Below are 21,048 nucleotides of genomic sequence, written 5' to 3' on the forward strand. Positions count from 1 at the left end.
ACATGAGGGACTCTCGATCCATCATAAAAACATAAACATGCACAAGATGGATAAATCACTGTGTGGGAGAAGCATAGAAATGTATAACCTGTGTATAAGACCCAGTTTGCATAGAGATAATTACAATTCATTCTTACAGTTTATGATACAGCAGAGAGTCAGTCCTTGGCCTGATTTGCATCAAGTGTCCGCAATAGGCACCATCAGAAATAAAACTAGAACATGTCATTGGCATCAGCATTGGTCTTTTGTTGAAACAGCTTTAAACATATATACACATATATTGTATATATGTTTATCATCAATGCCAACATGGGAAGTTGTGTAAAATTCTTAAAATGTGGCAAAAAGTCAGAGGAGGAGGTCAAGGTGGATAGTTGGGCATACAAAAGTGTCTGACTTCGACACCAGGGACCACAGATTGCATCCCATTTCCTCCCAACAGTCAACACTGGTTTATTATAACCATGAAAGCAATGTTTCCCAGACCTTGACCAAGTAGTTTTTATGCTTAAACTTAACCAGACCCTCAAGCAATAGTTTGACATTTTGGGAAATATTCTTCTTGCTGAGAGTTAAATAACAAGATCAATACAGCTTTCATATTTGTCTGATAAATATGAAGCTACAAGTATGCTAGTTAGCATACAGACCGGTAACAGGGGGAAACAGAAGAACAAAATCCACACTCCAGTAATCAAGACTCACTAGTTAACACATTATATCTCGATTGTTTAATCTGTACAAAAAGGTGTAAAAACAACAAGTTGTGGTTTTATGTGGCTAACTATTTCTTGGCCATAACATGCTGAAGTCTTGTTATTAACGTAAGGTTGCCAGGCAACCAAAGACTTTTCAAACAGATTAAACAAACAAGATACATGTTACTGTAACATGTTAATTAGTGAGCTTTAAAGGTGCTGGTGGACGGATTTTGTTACCTTTGGACAGAGCCAGGCTAGCTGTTTCCCCCTCTTTCTGGTTTTTGTGCTAAGCTAACGGTTGTAATGGTCTGGGTTGCTTCGGAAGGCATCGACAAGGGAGCTAAGTATGAGGACTTGTCTAGTGCGGTGTTCCAGCCTCTGTTTAATATGATTCAGTGCTTAACTTGAAACAACAGGTCACATAAGTACAAGTGACTGAGTGTAGCAGGACTGCACAGGCCTTGTCGACTATAATCTTGAGCTCAGACTTTAAAACATAAGAACATTCCCGCCTGTGGATCTCCACTTGAGTTTCAGTTCACAAAGGGTTCAGATATCTAAGATATAGCTTGGAAATAGAGCTAACCAAGGCTGAGCAGTCTGCCAAGGACAAACAAACTGGCTCCCCAAACCTACATGGAGATCAAGGGAATGGCAGCAATCCAACCTTCCTCTTCAGTTCAGATCTTAGATGCCATGAAATTAGAAATGCTACAATCAAAGTGATGCACTTATTAAAGATTTAATATTATGCTGCTCTCAATGTCTGAGTAGCTCAGGACAGAAAAACTACATTATTTTGCTACAGAAGAGGAATGTTTATATTTCAGGCAAATAAATTGGGTATTGTAACCATTAGAAATGCATCATGTTTCATTTCAATTTCAACCTAAATGTCACAGTTGCTAAGAATAAATAAGAGGTCTCACTTCTTCTTTAATTTGCAGATACAAGCCAATAAACTAAAAGGCAATTTGTGCTCACATTGTACATGCAAATGTATTCATGTACATATCTATCAACCTGAAAATTGAAACACCATAATAAAACAGATCAGTTACTGATAAGTAGCAGGTCTATTTGGTGCGCTGAGACTAATCACACCGATGTTGTTCTTGCTCTTTATTACTCCGCCTTTATTTATTAACATTGAACTACTATGAGTGCATTCTTTCAACTAGAAAATCAACTTCAATTTGACAATGTTTAGCTCTTGTAGGGCATTATTGCTATTACCTTCACTTTAATATCTTTTATTCTTTTCTTAATCCATAACACTTCTTTCTGCTTTTCTCATAATAGAAGTCAATGGGAGGAATGTTCAAAGTCACTGCTTTTTTGAACTCTTCCCACATCTTCTTTCAGCTCGAGACCTTCGTTCAAACTTTAAATAGGTCACTGCACTTTATTAGTTCAGCTCCACTTCGTGATATCTTTTTCATACTTTCTGAGAACTTTAGGTTTTGTGCTTTTTTTATGAGTTTTTTTGGCTTTATAATGGATGTGAATTTGGTCAGCTAGTTAAATATTTAAACCATGAATATCAAAATATTCAGCCATGCCTCCTTTAAAATCAGAACCTAAAATCTAATCGACAGAAGTTCTACTTTTTTAAGTTATGAACCTTAATGGATTTCATTCACATCATTTGCAACTCAAAGCTTAAATCTTTCTACACACACACATATCGCACGTATCTCTTTATTTAAACATGATGTAAACACATACAGTGTACTGTATAAAACATCATATCCAGCCCCTCGTGCTGCAAACCACAGTGAAAAACTCTGATTGATTAAAAGTTTGGACTTTTTTTTTTTTTACTTTAATTGCTTTAGTAAGGTTAGACAGCATCCTCCTCTCTCAGCCAAACTGTTTTGAGTTTACAGGCAGTGGAAACCTGCACAGGTGTTTGGTGTTTGGCTGATTAGACTCATATCTCTACTTCTACAGGTCTACTTTTACAGCTTTCCACTTCAGTAAATCCCACTGCTTTTTATTGAGAAAGAACACTTTTCAAGTTATCTTTAAGTTGTTGTTGTTGTTGGTATATTTAGCCAGATAAAAAGAGAGGCAGCTTTCTTTGCAACCTGTTCTTTCTTCAGTAAATGTGGGTCTGTTTTCCACAAAAAAAAAAGCTCAATTATCTAATTAAATATTCTTAAAATGACCCCTACTCTTTTTCACTTATTTACAAATCCAGAATCTATAAGCATGCAAGTATTTTTCTTTTCAAAGGTTTAACAGCTGGACACAAGATGTATCTTACATTTCTGAAAAGTCTGTTCCCAATGAAGACATCTCGTTTCCACATTTGACCACGATTGGCTCCAGATTTTCTGTGATGTCACAAAATCAAGCTCATATGTGCAGGTGTTCAAGTCAGATTGAAGGTGAGCACAAAGAAACGTTCCCCTTTCAGTAGATAAATGTGGAAACAGCTTTTAATGTCAAATATCTCGCCAACTCTAGAGTAACCATACTAACTAAATATTGCATATGTATGATACTTAATAGTTTGTTGTTATTTTGCATAATTATAATTACAGTATCTCTCCTCATAACAACAGGAAAGAATAAAATACGATGAGACAGATATTACAACATAGAATATGAAAACAATTTAAAAGTAGACCTTTAGCTCTTATTTTACTAATTGCTCTGTTTGCACTGGCCCATGAATTACTGATTATTGTTTACCGACTCTACAGACTCTATTGTTTAGAAAAACAAGGCTGATCTTTAGTGTATAAATGTTTTTAAATCATGTCTTATTTAATTTCACCAAGAGCCTTCAGGAAACTTACATGCAAATGAATTCTATTTGTTTAATTCGTGCCCATGCACGCGGAATCGCATTGATTTCTGTCTGCAGGCAATCAATTACCAACATTTCTGAACAAAGAGCAACGAGGGCCAGGGTCACTGGTGTTTTAGGAGCGTGAACACACACAATGTGTTGAATTTCTCTCCGTCTCTGTCACTGAATCACCATTTCATGTTACCATATCTAACTTTAAATTGGATTTTTACTTTTTAATATCGTGTTTAAGCACATGCACTGGTAGATAAATACCTTACATATTCAGGTAGGTCGTACAAAGGCAGCAGAACTTTCCAGCAGTGGCCAGTTATACAAAATGAGCACCTCTAATTAGTACCGCAGGGCCCTTTGTTGGATGTATTTGATTAAGCAATGAACTAAAGACTGTCTCTTAGTGAGACAGTCTTTCTCTATCAATCAGGTTTCATTATCCTCTCATGTATTCCACAGGTGGTCCACCTAGTCTGTCTGTCATTGCAGGAACACGTAATTAAATCAGTTCTGTCTCTGTCATGAACAAAACCATCCTGAACCTGTTTCACTCCAGCCTCTATAACTACAGTGTGTGTGTGTAGCTGTATATGTGTTTACAGTGCTGTAAAGCTGCCTTATTAATGCCAGCATCTCTGCACAAATCATAAAAACCGTCTCCTGGTTCTCTCCAGATAGTACGTCAGTGTTAAAAAAACCTCAGTGCCAGAGGCATGCAGTGTATGCTAGCCCCTATTTCAGAGATTAAAACATCCATTATAGAACACACACACACAAACATATCCATTAATACATGCCATTACATCCTCTCCTTCCACTACAAATGTCCAGACTCAGCAGGAGGTCGCCTGTCAATGCGATGATTACTTTTGCCAGCTGAAGCTGCGCACGTTTATGGAGCTAAAGATCAGTTTCTTTGCCTGCAGCTGTGCGAGCAAAACATTACAATTTTATTGATGACCTCTATAAACAGTCAGTATTGCTGTATGACACATGCACACAGTTTTTTTTTCCCTCATTCAGCCTTTTCTAGAGCTTAAATCTGTTTTCAAACAGAAAGAAAATGGACGCTGAACCGCACACAGTGTCAATATTAACAAACTGGAGACACTTCAGAGCTCTTTGTGAGTGTTCAACGGATAAATAAGTTAAACACAAGTCTTTGTCTTTCTACAGCTGTAAAAGCAAAGCGGCGTAAAGTCAATGAACTCGGACACTCCCTCTGTTATGACAAGCAGTGTCGATAATACCGGCATCCATTTCTTCTTAATCATGAATTAATTAACAGCACATCCGAGCGTTAACAGATCCTCCTCCTGTTTGAATTATTGTAGCCCACTCTCTTAGGTCGCCAGCGTAAATGTTCCACTGTTGAAATTCATATTTTCTCTTTTATCACAGGCTGAGAAACCAGAAACTGTTCACTGGAAGCTTCTGTATCAATTAGCGGCTCCAGCGTGCGTGGTGTCGGAATATCAGAGGGTGAGCGGAGAGATGAGAGGGATTTTAGCAGTCAGACCGCAGACGGAGATGCAACAGGGTGGTGTTGGATTTAACTGATAACTCCTTTAAACATATTTGATTTGTGTTACATTAATACTAGATCTCAAAAGAGAGAGATTTTTTTTAAAAGAACGGTCAAATAGTTCTGGAAATCCCCTCAGGAATGACCGGACTCGTTCTCCGAGTAAGTTTAGTAAATCTCAGATTTGTAAGGCTGCGGACTGCAGGTTGTATGTATCGTTACATTTCCCTTGAGACATCAGTGAAGCTGCACTCATGCTGAGTGAAATTTTTCTGGTTCCAACGTAAGAACAGGGTGAGCAGTGATGTAAGCACATGAGATACGCTGCAGGTTAAGCTCTTCTTTCTTATCAACATGTGCAACTCAGATGTGAAAGTTTAAACTAAGATGTCAAAGATCAAGATTTAAGATTTTTATTAGTTCCTGATAAACCTGCTTTCTGACCGTCTGCATTTCTGCTTCAGTAGAGATGGTAATCTATATACAGTATGAATTTTAAGTTCCAAAAGAAAGTCATAGTCATAGTTTTATTAGTACAAATTAGCCTCCAAACGTCTGAATAGTCACATAACCATGGCAGCATGTGTGACACTAATGAGGCTGGTGTCCTGCCGTGGGTCCTCAAAAGGGATTGCGTCAGTGACAACCTTGTTAGTCAGACATCAAACTAAAAACTTTGTATAAAGAAAAAAAGGAATAAATGTACTTTGGGAGCAAGACATTGCACAAAAATAGGTCTATCTTACCTTATGTTACAAAAGTCTACAAGTAACTGTCTAGACAATGCTGAGATAATGCCGAGGAAAGAAAACTGTCATCATCAGAAAGATACAAACCACAGATTTGGTTTATGTGGCAGATAAAAAAATCGAACCGGCGCCATTCTTCTGGAATCTTTTAAAGTTGGTTTTAACACTTTCTTGCTTTGTCCCGTGTTCTTTTGAGGAGTTCGCAGTAGATCTTTGCTGCTGTGCAACTGAGTGACTCTGCCTTGTAGAACGCATTGTGAAGCATAGAATCAAAGAGCTGCTTTGTTTCATTGTACATTGTGTCTCTCCAGAGACGAGGGGGGGGAGTTAAAAGGGAGAACCTGGGACCTACATAGTATCACAGTGGTGCTGATTTAGACATTGTGTCATGAAGGCTACAAGAGGGAAGGAGGAAGGGAGAGGGGACAAAAGAGGGATCGATGCGGATGAGAAAGAGATTTCGAGGAGGATGGAGAGCAATAAAGAGAAGATATACATTGTTATTGAAGGCAGAGTGCATTTCTGAACACATTAAAGGACTTGTGATAAATCTGGTCAGAAACCTCCGAGGAAACCTGTTCAGTCCAGCCGCCAAAAAAGTCTAAACTAGCTAGGTTACACTTACAATAGCAAGTACGCTTTTCAATGTAGAACACCATGAACTACAGCGTCAAACTTTACCATAGAGTTGGCATCAACTTATTTTTAGTCTCAACAAAAAAATCTACATTAAAAGCTCCACAAAGATATAATTTATTAAAGGACTGTGACAACCATGTATACTGTATAAAGGGAATCTTAAATACAGGGTGCTGTTAATTCACCGTCTCTGTAAGTATTTAAATTCTGATATTTTTTGATATCCCACAGTACAAAGACGCACTGAGAGCTTAATTGCATAGATTTACTAATCAACTTCCCCTCTGTGATGAATCCAGGCTTTGAAAGGGCTTTTTAATGAATACTTTCATGCTATTTCTGCTCTGTATGATGCAGATGAGAGATAGCACAGAGAGCGGGAATAATACGCAACAATAGTTGTGAGGCAGATGCAAATTATGTGCATGCATACCCCTCAATAAAGGTTGTAACCACAGTTTATTTTAAAGATTTTAAAAGATTTAGGTCTGAGGAGTATTTGCTTAATACTAAACATAATTGCTTAGTGGTCAAAAATTAATTTAGTCAGTGTGCTAGATAAAAGAGGAACTCCTTATATAATGTGGTGTAAGATTATGTAATGGACCCTCTAATGACCCTACTGGCAACTCTGTCTCTTAGAAATTACACTTATATGCGACTAAATTGCAACAGCGAATACGCTTTGGCAACATGAAGCCACTCGAATGACATTTTCTGTCAACATAATGAGGAAATGTTGTTAATTAACATATGTGACAAATCATTAAAACTTTGATACTGAACATATGAGAGAAATGTTCACTGACAACATATTTTAATTGTTTTTCGGCCGAAATATACAATCTTGCAGAACAAGATCTGCTGGTAGTAAGTGGAGCATAATTAAACTTTTCATAGTTATGTTTAGGCATCGGTGCTATTTGGTTAAGGTTAGGGAGAGATCACAGTCTTGGGTAAATACAGAAAATAGTCTACAGTGATTTTATTAATATTTAACCCAAAAACCACAATCTTTCTAATCTGAACCAAAGTCTGGATCCAAACCTTGGTCACAGGTATGTAGAGCTTCAGTCATTCAAACAGACTTTGCATGAGACAGGGCTCAGAAAGTTCCTCAGCTTTTGGGCCAAGGGGCTTTGAGTAGCTGACTGTGATGCTAAAGTTGTGATTTCTGCAACAGAATTCAGAAGATGTTGTTATTCTTTGTGCCACTGTTTCGGCTGGGATCTCACCATCTCACCAACGATAAATTTATACTTGGATAATGTCATCTTGCTGGATATGAAATCATTGAGTGTAGTTTATGAACCACTGTCTTGCAATTGGAACAGTCTAGACTGCAGTCAAACTACTCATTGGTAGTGAGTTGTAGTTACTCTATACTGTATGTAAACATTAACACTGGATGCTTCGCTGTATTTCCTTTGCTAACGAGTCAAATCTTGTAGAGACAAAGACTTCTTCTTCTTCTTCTTCTTCTTCTTCTTCTTCTTCTTAGGTATCTCTTTTTTTTTGGCTTAGCTGCCACATTAAGCGATTATTGGCAGGTCTTGTCCTGAGTGATATTGCCATCCTCCATTGTTAACTGCAAAGCCATTGTGCTGCGGATCTTATCGAGCTATCAGCAGCCTCCCTCTGCTCTCCACACAGGAGAATTTACCTCGATCCTAGAAAAGGCAAAAGTGATGTTGAGGAAGGTGGGAAAAAGGCAGAAATAGATGTAACTCGACCTTATTTAAACTCTGACAATCAGCTCCCAGAATCAAGGCAGCAGCCACTCCCAACCCCAAGGCTCTCGATGTGTGAGAAAGAGCTGAGGGAGGTTAACTGAAAGACAGAGGAGATCTAAGAAATTTCACTTTACCCCTTGCTTGGGAAGGAGGAGAAACTTTTATTCTCAATGGGAAGACTATATGAGCATGATGTGAAAGTACAGTACCAGTCAAAAGTTTGGACACACCTTCCCATTCTCGCACATGTCTATAACATCACTGGCAGTAATTGTTTGAAGGATTCTTTATATGTTATTTGCATTCTCGTTTTGTTTCAGCAGTACTGCAAACGGTCCTCCCAGTCTCGCCAGGGCAATGTTTGTGAGTCCAGCTTTGCACACTGCAACATCACCACCACACCAGCCAACAGCTCCAGAGGCACAGCAAAACATCACAGGTAAATGCATTTAAGTGCATGGTAACAAGCGAATGGACTGCACTTTTCTACCATAAAGTGAAGTGATTTGTACATTAAAGGACATGGCTGGCAATTTTATATATGTGCAGAGCCAAACCACCAAATAATTGATCTACTTGCAGGTATTATACATGTATCCAAAGTCTGATATATCTTATTCTTCTGTGCCGTAGCCCTCCGTTGTTTTCCAAAAACTGTTCAAAACATGTTAGTTCTTTTAGAAATTAACAATGTAGTAGGCTAATCTCTGACTGAGAACTTGCTATTATCACTCTTTGGAGCCAAACCAATGACCATAAAGATCTTTGTGGTGAAGGAACATGTCACCCAGTGCGGCTGTGGCTCCAATGGAGAGGAATAAGATATATCAGGCTTTGGATAAACACACAATACTTGTAAGTAGGATGAGTTCATTGTTGGTTTGGCTCTGCACATGTGATTTGTTGACAATAAGATAAAATCACCAGCCTTATCCTTAAACGGACAAAACACCTTACAATTTGCCTCTCAATCACCAATTCACACACACACACACATCCACGCACCTGTGGGGGCAGAGTTGACATGAAAGGTGCTGGATTGTCAATCGGGAGCAACTTGGGATCCAGTGACTCGCTCCATGACGTGTGTGGACAAGAGGAGCGAGCCGGCGATTAATGGATGAGCCACAGCCGCCCACAATATTCCGTACACAGGTGTAGTGTTACACTTGAGATACAGCATTCACCTCACTTCACTGCGGAAAACAGCAATAATTACAGTTATACCAACAATAGGCAACTTCAGTGTCCCTTCCTATAATGAGCATGGACGCAGTGAAGAGAGAAATTGAATTATCCACATTACAGTGCAGCCAAAGCTAATTGCTGATTTACGGAAGAATGATAGTAATTATAATTAAAGCTATAAACATGTTAATAAGCATATCTATAACGGACATGAACGCAGAGGAGATGGGACAGAGATAAAACGGGAAGCACATGTGCGGGAATTTATGAGCCAACGCAGATGTGTAAATCCTAGTAAGCTTTTTCTCACACTGCTCAGTGGTGTGTTAGAGCTCGTTGGGCTTTGGCATGTTCATCAGTAGCAACACACTCCAACACACACATGAGTGCCTACTTCTGACAGAGTTAGAATTCACTTCTTTGCCAAGACTGGATTTTCTGTTACAACACACATGAACAAACACATTCAAAGAGCTGAGTCAAAGAGAAGGGAGCTCCGGCGGATCGGGTTAGTACGTCAGACCATCTATTCGGTACTCTTTTTGTAGTTTACAGGAATTTCATTCAGTAATGTATTCAGTGACTAATATATTAACCTCTGTCCCAGGTGTGTGTAGGTATGTGCAGAGGAGTAAAAAAAGCATTTTGGGTTTTGGACTTGAAATGAAAGGCAGCCTTTTTTAAAATTTTCACTCACATGCACACAAAATGCACACATAATGCTGTCTTTCATCGGCGTTCAGTTACGGGTATTCACATCTGAGAGCCTCTCAGCGCACCCGTCGTCTTCTGCTTCTAAATGCTTAGCAACTCCACCAGAGCAGTTGGGGATTAATCACCTTTTTCAAGGGGATCCAGGCAGTAGTTGTGAGGGGATTTTCCCAGACTTTCCAGAAGTAAAATCAGACAACCTTCCAACCCCAGAAGTCCACTTCTCTAACCTTTCAAGCTAAACTCCTGCCAGATTTTTCTTTCTCCTTCACCATCGTTTCTTTCGTTGAAGCACTTGGTTAATCACAAGATTATTTAGCTTGGAGTCTGTCTGCTCTTACCACAAATGACATCCCCGGTGGTTTATTTGTTTGCAATCACATCAGCTTATGCAGGGACTTGGATACTATTGTCAGGAAAGCAGAGTGTGTTGGGATACCACCGTCCAAGGCTAATTCCGTGTTTCAGAAATATCTCATTGAAAAGCCTTTATATAAACCTTTGCCAACACTATTAAGTGCAGAGCTTCCAGTTGTTATAGCTAAGAAGCCCTTTTTTTAAAAAGCAAATCCATCCTTCAAAACAGCAGAGTTAAATATGAATGAATGAGGGCTCAGAGCCAGAGCGCTGCAAGTAGCGTTTTAGGCAAAAATTAAACCTAAAATCAAAATATGATAGATTTAAGCAGCAACTCACTGAAGAGGACATTTTGCCACTTGTACTTACACATTTTCTGTCTCCATAATGTCTTTTGACAGATTGTATGTAAGTTAGTCATGCATCTTTTTTTCTCCAATGGTGCATGACTAACCAGTGATCCAATTAACAGCACTCTGAACTTGCAGCTTTTTTCTACTGCAGGAATTTTTCCAGGCACCCAAGAACCTTTTTAGAAACTCAGAGACTTTAACAGCATATCTGACTAGTGCAACTTTTGTCTTTAGCTAAGCAGGACTCAGCAACAATTTTTCTTCTTTCAAACATCAATCACAATACATTTATGACTGTATTCTCGTTGCAAAACAAAGTTTGTGCCTCAAGCAAAGCAACAAATGCACAAAGAGGTTGTTCAGTTGCTGTTCAGTTCCTGAATTACTGCATGAGCAAAGTTCCTGGGTTCCTTACTTTCAGGGAGTATTTGTTCCAAGAGGAACATTTGAAAATTACTTTCCGAGCCAATTCAGTTCAATATGGCTTTTTTTGCAGTGGTCATGTACTGATGCAGACATCACTTAAGAGATTATTTAATACTGTGACCCGATGCAAAAAAACTACCCAAACCTGATATGCATTAAGATTTAACCCAATCCAAAAACAGCTGGGGGACAATCAGTCTCCAAATAGGTCCGAGGATAATTCAATCCGATCCCAAATGCAGTTGACCCAAATAGACCCCAATGAAGAGAGAACACCGGCACCAGCAGCAGCATGATAATCCACTAACTGATGAGCTGCCGCGGTCGAAATGAGTAGCAATAAGAGTCAATAAACTCTCTCTGGCTTGCCTCAAAAAACACATTTTTCAACTATGATAATGATGATGAGGGTACACATAATCAGAGCTGATAGTGAGTCCTCTCAGACCCGCCGCAATATCCGAGACCCAAAAATGATGGTTTGGGTCTTGAATATTTGTAACCGAGTGAACCTGATCTACTTAAACAAGCTAAAATACCAGTAGAAACATATAACAGCATCTTCTATCAGACACTATATCAAAAAATAACTCCTGATTTTTTTTATTTTTTCTCAGAAGTGGTTCTTTGACTCACAGCCCGGATCAAAGAACCCGGGCAGCCCATTGGTCAGCTCCTCGCAGGACTCCACCCATACCCAGAGGAAGGTTAAATCCAATCGGAGGATCCAAGTATTCGGGTCCCGCCTACCAACACCTTCAGGAAGTCGACTCATCTGAGAGGGAGGCTGAAGCACAGAGAGGGTGAGGAGATTGAACTGTTGACAGGAAGTCAAGAGGTGACATGACACCTCAAGCTAATCATAAACCGTGTGTTTTTGTCGTGAAATGGGATATTTAATGAGAATATTACAACTCAATTTATAGTTTTTATCATCCAAACAATGGCAATCAGTGACTTTATTTGGGATACAATGTCTAATGTGTAATACAGACCATCAAAACTTATTCACAAGCTCTCGCTATGTCAACAGGCAAAAGTTGTTTTAGGTGCAATTGGAGCTTTATTACAGCGAGAGTGTTTTAAAGGTTTATATGGTACATATTTAGATTCAATCCATGAAATCATAGTTGAATCATCAACCTCATTCTCTCTTTCTGTCTCTGCTTTACATCTTTATTCTCTGTATCCCTCCATGTGCTGAGTCATTTCAATGATCTGAAAAATATAGGCCTGCCATGGACAGAGAGAGCGTAGGATTTCATTACAAGAGTGGATATTTCAAAGCTATTTCAGAAAGAATTTCAAATTCTCTGGTTGTTGTTTTCTTTTCTTTTTTTTCAAGAGAAAAAAAATGAGTCTACATTTCTTTTTTTTTTGATCCTCCCACCCATCCCTTTGTTTTCCAATGTGCTGAGCAAAGATAAAAACAAGGTCACGTTATGTTGTGGTCTGCAGTACAGTGGCACCAGTTCAAAGGAAACGCTTCCCTGGTGCTTGTGCTTTTAAGGACACGATACAGGCTGCAATCCAGATTCTTCTCTCCCTCTCTCTAACGTCTTTTCATGCCTGTGCTAAATTCTGATTCTCAGCTTTTTTTTTTTTTTAATGTGAGGGCTTAGCATGCAGGCCAACAATTAAATCCTAACACTCAAATGTAACACAGTAGGGTTACCCTTCTCAGGCAAACCTGCGTGTGCGTGGATGGCAGCCAGGGGAAATGCAAATGATTGGTGCAAATGATTAGCAAGAAATGTATTCAGTGTAGACAGGCGCTGTGCTTTGACCCATTTTTTTGGTGGGTCATGAGTCAGTGCTTTACCCACCTGCACCGGCAAGCCTCACTTCAGGCGTTCAGGTCCCAGCGGTCCCGGCTCAGGATAAAGCTTCACATGACCTACATGCATACTAATAGAAAGAGGAAGAGGAGATAGACGCAGCTGGACAAAAAACACACTCCCCTCGCTCGCTGTGTGCACAGTGCGCACGCAAATAGCATAATGTAGACTCAGGGGTATGCACAAGCAGGGGAAACAAGTGTGCCCACCCCTGCCCTTTTTTTTTTTTTTTGCTCTGAGCAATGAGGTTTTCTTTTGTTTGAATCTTTATTGAGGCAGGATATTTCATGCTTCATGCTTCATTTTCCCTCTAATGTCACCACTGAGGGACACTTGAGCTGCCTAAGTGTGCCTCTCCTTAGCACAAGCGCTCTTCTTGTCGGCCCCCGGTGCCGTTTAAGTGTCCCTGCGGCCAGCTCAGGTGTCCTCTGTTCAGCCTGAGTGTCCTCTGATCAGCCCAAGTGTCTCCTGGTCACCCAAAGTCCATCCTCAAGTGATTGTTGGTCAGTATAAGTGCCCTCTGGTCGGCCCGAGTGTCTTCTGGTTGGCCCGATTGCCGCCCATTTGGCCTTTGGTCAGCTTAAGTGTGTTCAGGTGTCCTCAGTTTGTCTTAAAGGGAAGCTTAGGTATTTTTCAACCTGGACCTTATTTTCCCATCATTTTCTATTTAAGTGACTAATGGGGACAAGAATTTTTGAAACTGGTCCAGTATTGAGAGAAGGCGATTCAGCCCACAGCCGTGAAATGGGCTACAATGTAATCCGATGGGGCAATTACACCCATCAATATACGTCCCCTAAAAGTGCTTGTTTTTGCCACTGACAGGCTCAGATTGTTATTTTAAGTGTCTGACAACATTATGGAAATTTCTTTACCTTTCGCTTGATCTGGTCCATTTGTTTTGTGTCTAACGAGTTGAGTTGACATCGAAATCAGCTAAATATTTCAGCCATGACTTTGAAAATCTTTCAGATAACACTAAGCTACGCTCTCTGTACTCCATCACAACCAACTCCTCCCAGCACTCCTCTCTCCAACTCCGTCATGGCTGAATATTTAGCTGGTTTCGTTCAGTCCGAGTGCCCCCTGGTCAAGCAAAATGTCTCCAAGCCCACCGAAGCATCATCTCTGATTTCGGTCTGAAGGCAGCCGTAACGCTTCTAACAGAAGGTGCCCATCCGTGCTTTCTGCATCGAAATGTGCAGATGAAAAAGTTGTGCAAAAAGCCAGGAGGTCATGCTCTCTCGCTTACTCAATCAGTCCACATTTAGAAAATCACTCACACACAGTCATTCAGACCACACACTCATCACTGACCTACACACTCCCCATCAGTCAGTCACTCTCCCCACCTACACACTGGTTCACTCTCTAATGTACAATTTCTCAAAACAGCAGATGGACAGACAGACGACAGCATCCCTCCACCATAGTATGGAAGTGTGGGTTGCCATGGAGACATTTGACCGCGACTGCTGCAGTAAGAGAGACCGAGGGAAACAGAGACAGAAATAGAGAGACAAGCAGTTTGAATCCATCCGACACAGACGGAAAAGCGTATGAGAATAAAGTAAAAAAGAAAAAAGAAAAGAACAAAAACAGCAGCAGGGAACTAAAAGGATGTGATAGAGGAGTGTGGAGATAGCATATGACAGTTAGAAAATGCTTTAAAGAAAGGTTGACCATTCTATTGAGAAGCCTAGCGTTATCAAAATGGCTGACAGGGAGACAGAAAGTCTTGTGTTGTTACTACTATTTAAAGATAAAGCTGTCTCCAAAATGGCTGACGTAGAGACTGTATGCATTTTTGTATTTTTCCCACTGTTTGCAGTATTTTTTCTTCTTCCTCTCTGAGTTTGCTTTGCACCACATTATATATAGATAGATATATGAATATATATATATATGTGTGTATACTTAGCTTTCACACAGACAGACAGAGCTTCTGCATGTGTCTGTGTGTAGGTGTACACACCTACATGTATGCATAAATGCATGTGTGTTGCTTCTTAGAACATTTCTTAATGTTGCAAGGTCGCTGCGTCACGTTACATAGGGATTTTACTTAGAATTTAGCGGCAAACAGACAAGATATACTAGGAAATTATCTGTAGGGGGATGGATTAATGAAAATTACTGTTAACACTTGTACATGTAATGAGCTCCCGTAACAGATAAAAGCTTGGTCACTTATCTCACCTCAGTTGCACACAATCTCTCTGTAATACCCCTCTAGCTGCTCCCTCGTCGCTTCAGGGTCTATATTTGAACTCTGCTTCATAGATTTTTGCAATCTGATTGTGTTTCAACACATCAAAAGAGAGATTTGTCTGTGAATGTTATCTCGGGAATTAGCACCCTCGCATCATCCTCTCTTATCGCTTGCGGGATCCTCTCTGTGGGCCCCGCTAAATCTCCACTGTGGTTTTCAGCGAGGTTTTCATGTCTCGGAAAAAATACTGCGGCGATAAAGTGAGGATGTGATTTCCTTAGAGTCTGAAAAAGCACCTTCTCCACCCACCACTATTTTTGTACGCCTTGATGGAGAGCATAAGTGTGTGTGATGAGGGTATTACAAGTAAGAGAGATGACAGGTTGTGTTTTGACATGGCAGAAAAAGCCAGCCTTTGCAGAGGATTATGCATTGTTACACACAGATAATGAGGCGCCGCTCCAGAATGCAGCTGGATTTAGACTCTGATAACACTGAAGGGCATGGTCAGTCATATAAAGAGGAAGAAAGAGATTATATCTGGACTCAAGGAAGTTAGGTCGGGACCAGAGGCTTGGTGTAATGCCGCTGTAGAGAGAACAAACCACCAGCTTTATTTTCAGACTTCAAAACATCTGTTTTTTTGGAGCTGTAAGGGAACAGACCTGACGACTCCAGAATCAGCACCCTGGACAGCGGTCGTGGCACTCAGGAGACAAGAATAGTTGTTAAAGAGGTATTCAGTGTGTTTACATGCATTTAATATGTAACCAGGTTACTGTCTGCTTTTTATCAACCAAACTTTTTAAAGCATAAGGTGATTTTCTATATTTTTCTTATTGTCAACAAATCTCTTATTCCTTCTCTTATTCCTCTGTGCTGTAGACCTCCATTGTTGTCCAAAAACTATTAAAAGCAAATCAATGAGCCACACCGCTGCACTGGGTGACATGTTCCCTAATCACTAAGAGTTTGGGCACATTAGTTTGTTTAGAAACTAATAACAACGATCACATTTTCAGTTTTCAGAGTAGTTCTGGCCTGTTAGGACATGTAGCACAACAAGCTAGTGAAGCACTGCAAACGTAACAGCACATACTCAGTGGTGTCTGCCTTACACAGAACTACTCTCCTGAGACTGAAAATGTGATCTCTGTTATTAGCCGTTGGAGCCGTTTCTAAACAAACTAATGTGCCCAAACTCTTCAAGGCGAAGGAGCATGTCGGCCAGTGCAATAATGTGGCTCACTGATGTATTTTTAATCGTTTTTGGACAACCACGGAGGTCTACAGCACAGAGGAATAAGATATATCAGGATAGACACACAATACTTGTATGTAGGATTGATTCATTGTTGGTTTGGCTCTGCACATCGGATTTATTAACAATCAGGAAAATGCAGAAAATCTCCAGCATTATCCTTTAAATGTGTGTCCTTAAAAGCATAGTTTACTAATGGGGGTAAAAGATTGGAGAAACCTGATTTCATCAGCTAAATTTATGCTAGAGAAACAAAATTTCTTGGCCATACATATGAGCGTGTAACAAGGTTTGACATTTTTTTTTATAACAATGTATACTCATAACAAAAACTTCAGGGAAAGTATTGCTGTGGCAGCAGTGCAGCAGGGTGCAGGAGAACATCATTACTCACAGCAGTGCATCCCTCCATCCAAAATAATTGAAACTGACATTAAAATAAAGAATAGTAGTTTCTCAAAATCTAAACATGTCAGTTTCCACAGCTGAAGGTTAAAGTTCAAATATATTGATTGGGAATAGGAGAGATTATATAGGGGTTTCAAATCAGGCTATATTAAAGATGTTCACACCAAACGCTGAGACCAGAGAGATGAGCAGACAACCAACGGGAGTTTATTTCATTACACACAATTACCAATGCAGCCCCTTTCAACTCACACCCAACCCCTATTTATACCAAAGTGGACGTGACTTTTGGCACTTTTGTGAGTCAATGATCACTTGGATTTTGACCAATGAGAGTAGGACATTTCTTAATTTCGTCTTTGCACGCTGTGTACAAAGACTATTCCCAGATGTCTCCTGTTTGTCTGGCAGCCTGACATTTTTGGGTGTGTCAATGATCGGCATAGGTCAAAGCGACCTGGCAACAAGAGTACTTACTTTTCCAGAGATTGTAACCAGATCTATCTCTTCTGGTACAATTCCACACATTATCAAGTTTTTTGCTTCTACAAGATCTCTGATTACTAACAAGCTGCATGTAGTTGCACATGCAGGTTAAACTTGTTCTCTAGTTTCCTGATTTTTCTCCGTCGCCATGTGTCTTGTGAACATATGCATATAGTCATCAATCATGAACAGGCAGCAGATAGAAAATGTGCAGTTTAATTCGGTTAGGTTGTGCACAAGAACGGTAACAAACAAACCGAGACTAATAAGTGCAGACAGACTGAACAGGAACAACACAGGAATGAGAAATAGGTTGATATCTTGATTTGATTTGCAACAGAAAGAAAACACGAACATACCGAAGACTTCTGCAAGACAGGTAGGGTGATACAATAGGTCAAATCTGCAAAGACGTAATGAGAAAAAACTTGAGAGGAGTGAGAGAACTGAGAAGAAAGATGCCATCAGACGTGTGACAGAGGGCAAAGAGAGGCAGATTAAAAACTTCTGCCTGTTTTAATTTGAATCGGCAGAGTTATACAATCTCTAAGGAAGAGTGAAAGGGATTCTCAAACAAAGCAAATGGTTTTTAATTTAAACCGTAATTTCTTTCTGTGTTTTAAAAAAAGAAATTAGCACACATGATGCCTGATTACCTCAATCATCCTTGACTGAAATCTGAAGTCTTAACCTTTGAAAGAAGACTCCTCATTTTTGAACTTATTTAAAGTGATTAAACCAATAATATAAAAAGTGAACTTTCTGTTACCTCTACACTTATATAAGGGAGTTGAGATTTTTTGAGGCTTTTTGTGTGTGTGTGTGTGTGTGTGTGTATGTGTGTGTGTGTGTGTGTGCAGACTTGAATATACAGAGATGAAAGAAAGATGTCAGACTCATTTTCCCCCTCCGCATCCTCCGTTAGCTTGCGAGATGGCAAAGGGTGGAGAGCTGTCCCTCTGTGTATTCTGCCAGGGTTTCAATGTGGGAGTTTGAAAAGGCGATCGAGTTGAAATCGCACTCAAAGACACAATAACTTCTACTCTAGGTGAAGTGAGGAAGTTTTTTTTTTTTCCAGTTCAGTAACCTTTTCTCCATTTCTTTTTTTATCTCTCTCTTGTCTTCCTTCATTTCCACCTTCTCTAGTTGCCAGATGCAGGGAGAGAACCAACGCGACCACCTCAGACGAGATGCCTTCCTACATATGCAAACTCCTGTTTCCATGGAGACAACGTCACCATCACCTTGGAGCGGCCGTGTGGAGGTGCGTTCAGGCCTGTGCGCTCCGTCTGAGAACCACGATCCGAATCCCGTCACCCGCAGCCTGCGGAGGCCCGGACGCCGCCACAGCCACTCCCCTCCACCACCGTTTCGCTCCTGCTCTATCCCCATCATCCCCTCCGTCCAGTGTCACCATGACAACGAGGTGTCTTGTATGCAAACCACCGTCACCCCAGCAACCACAGTGATGTCAACCTGCGGAGCCGCACCCGGCAAAGAAGAGAGGAGAGAGAAAGCAGCGCACGCCGCGCTGTCTTCTACTTCCTGCTCGTCCACCGTTGGCCAGCAGCGGGACGAGGTGGCGCTGCTGCTGGAGGAGGCGCAGGAGCAGCTGAGGGCGTTGGCGTTGGCTCACAGGAAGCAGGAAGAGGGTGCGATCAGCAGCGGCGGCGGCGGCGGGGGCGGCTCGGCTGCTACGCTGGTGGAGGCCAGAGAAACTGTTTGCTTCCTGAACCTTAACGGAGGAGGAGCTGGAGCGCTGAGCTGTAACGGACCCACGCAGACCCAGCTACTCAGCCCCAGCCTATCACACAGAGACCTGGGCCAAACCGGCCAATGAAAGGGCACGATTTAGGACATTTCGGTTTGACAGTGTCGGACAGACTCTGACGTACTGCATCTGTGGAAATGCCGAGTTGAAAAAAAAAAAAAAAGTAACATCATGGAAATACTGAACATACGCTGATGATATGCATACCGTATGGATACAAACATATAAACACTTCCTGAGTGGCCGCCTTTACACCGACTGACAGTATGGAAAAAGAGAAAAAAAAATATTTACGTGCATTTAATTACAAAACAAGAGAAACACTCCTACTTAGACAAAAAGAAACCAAATAGTCTGTCAAATCCATGGTGTTTTAATTGTAAAAAGAATATATAAATATATATATAAATATATATGGATATAAATATATGGAATTCAAAAAGTGACCAAGTACAAAGTTGAAGAACACAGGAATGATGTAACTATTTTACTTTTTTTCTTTTTTTTTTCTTCTTCTCCCTGTTTTGTATTAACTCTGTCACATTTCGGTTCTGGCTCAGTTTCGACAAAAGAACTTCATTCAACGTCCCGCCGCACGTCTACGAGCCGTGCGTCTGATTCTGTGAGAATCCAAAATGGCTGACGATGAAGGAGCCTCCACAGCAGACTCCCCCCCCCCCTCCCCTCTTCTCGCCTTTTGAAAAACCCCCTGTCTACCCAGCCAAGAATTACAGTACGGCCCTCAAACACCTTGAGGATTTACGACACAAAACAAAAAACTCCCCGGCTGTGTGTGTTTGTGTGTGTGTGCGTGTGAGAGTGTGTGTGTGCGTGTGTGTGCTGAGGTGAAGGGACGAAAGAGGGAGAAGAAGAAAAGACAGGAAACAACTTCTTCTACAGTTTGGTCGGATTTTGGGAGGGCAGATTGCTAAAGACAGTCCGGATGCTGACTCCCGTTTGGCCGGTGTTTCAAACCAATCTAGATTATTTTTGTTTTTGTTACAAATGATATTTTCGCACATATGCGCACACACACTCACCTGTGCATTATTTTACGTTTCGGGTGGACGGTCGGACGACTGGACGGAAGGACAAACGAAGGTCAGAGGGCTAAAAAGGCACCACGGGAGCTAATCCGACATTTTTTTTTGTTTTATTTTGTTTTTTTTTTCCTGTTTTTTGGTTATTAATGAACAATGCTGCTTTCTGGGGCTGACGGGAGGGAGAACAACACAGTTTGGGTATTGAAACAAGAAATAAATGTCTCTATGTTGTATCCTATGAATTGGAAGCTTTTGAATCTCTGTATGAAGTTACAGCCAAATGTTTCTGGTGACAAAAAGAAAAAAAAAAAAAAAAAAAAAAAAAAAAAAATGGTTGCAATTCTGGTAAAGATTTTTTAAAATAACTGGTGTTCTGGTTTATTGCTTGGAAGACATTTTGACCCCCTGACAGCATCTCGCCCAAAACATGCAAGCTGGATAACATCAGTCAGGTTTACGCTGATATACCTGGTCCTCACCGGCTCCAGACATCTGGGACCAGCATTCACAAAGTACTTTATTTTATCCATGAGAGTAGTTGGTAGTTTCCTGGTTTCACCATGATGCCTAGAATACAGAAATCAAGGATAAATGATGTTTAAAATATGTTTTAATTCTTAAAAATTCATTGTGAACATCCGTTTATGGAAAGATCCTCCTACCTGTGTCGAAAAACACAAATGTTTCCGTCCACAGAAATACAACATAGTTTTGTTTCTATTGATGTTAAACGTCTTTAAGCAGGTTTTAATTTCAACATTAAGCAACATCTTTGACTTTTATTCCAGTGTTATCTCTTGTAAGAGCAGCTGTCTCTTGAAAAGAAAAG

General features: G+C 40.5%; 1 protein-coding gene across 1 annotated transcript in view; it reads left to right on the forward strand.

Moving 5' to 3' along the window:
• The window catches only part of LOC121911458 (pro-neuregulin-3, membrane-bound isoform), a 383,988-nt gene extending 363,486 nt beyond the window's left edge, over positions 1-20,502 (forward strand). Inside the window, exons 8-10 of the mRNA XM_042432965.1 lie at positions 8,486-8,604; positions 11,818-12,003; positions 18,552-20,502. Coding sequence (XP_042288899.1) covers positions 8,486-8,604; positions 11,818-12,003; positions 18,552-19,245 — 999 coding nt within the window. The 3' untranslated portion in view covers positions 19,246-20,502. The remainder of the gene's footprint in view (positions 1-8,485; positions 8,605-11,817; positions 12,004-18,551) is intronic.
• Positions 20,503-21,048: the final 546 nt, after the last annotated feature.

The sequence above is a fragment of the Thunnus maccoyii genome, chromosome 14, assembly GCF_910596095.1.
Source record: "Thunnus maccoyii chromosome 14, fThuMac1.1, whole genome shotgun sequence".
In the NCBI taxonomy this organism is placed as follows: Eukaryota; Metazoa; Chordata; class Actinopteri; order Scombriformes; family Scombridae; genus Thunnus; species Thunnus maccoyii.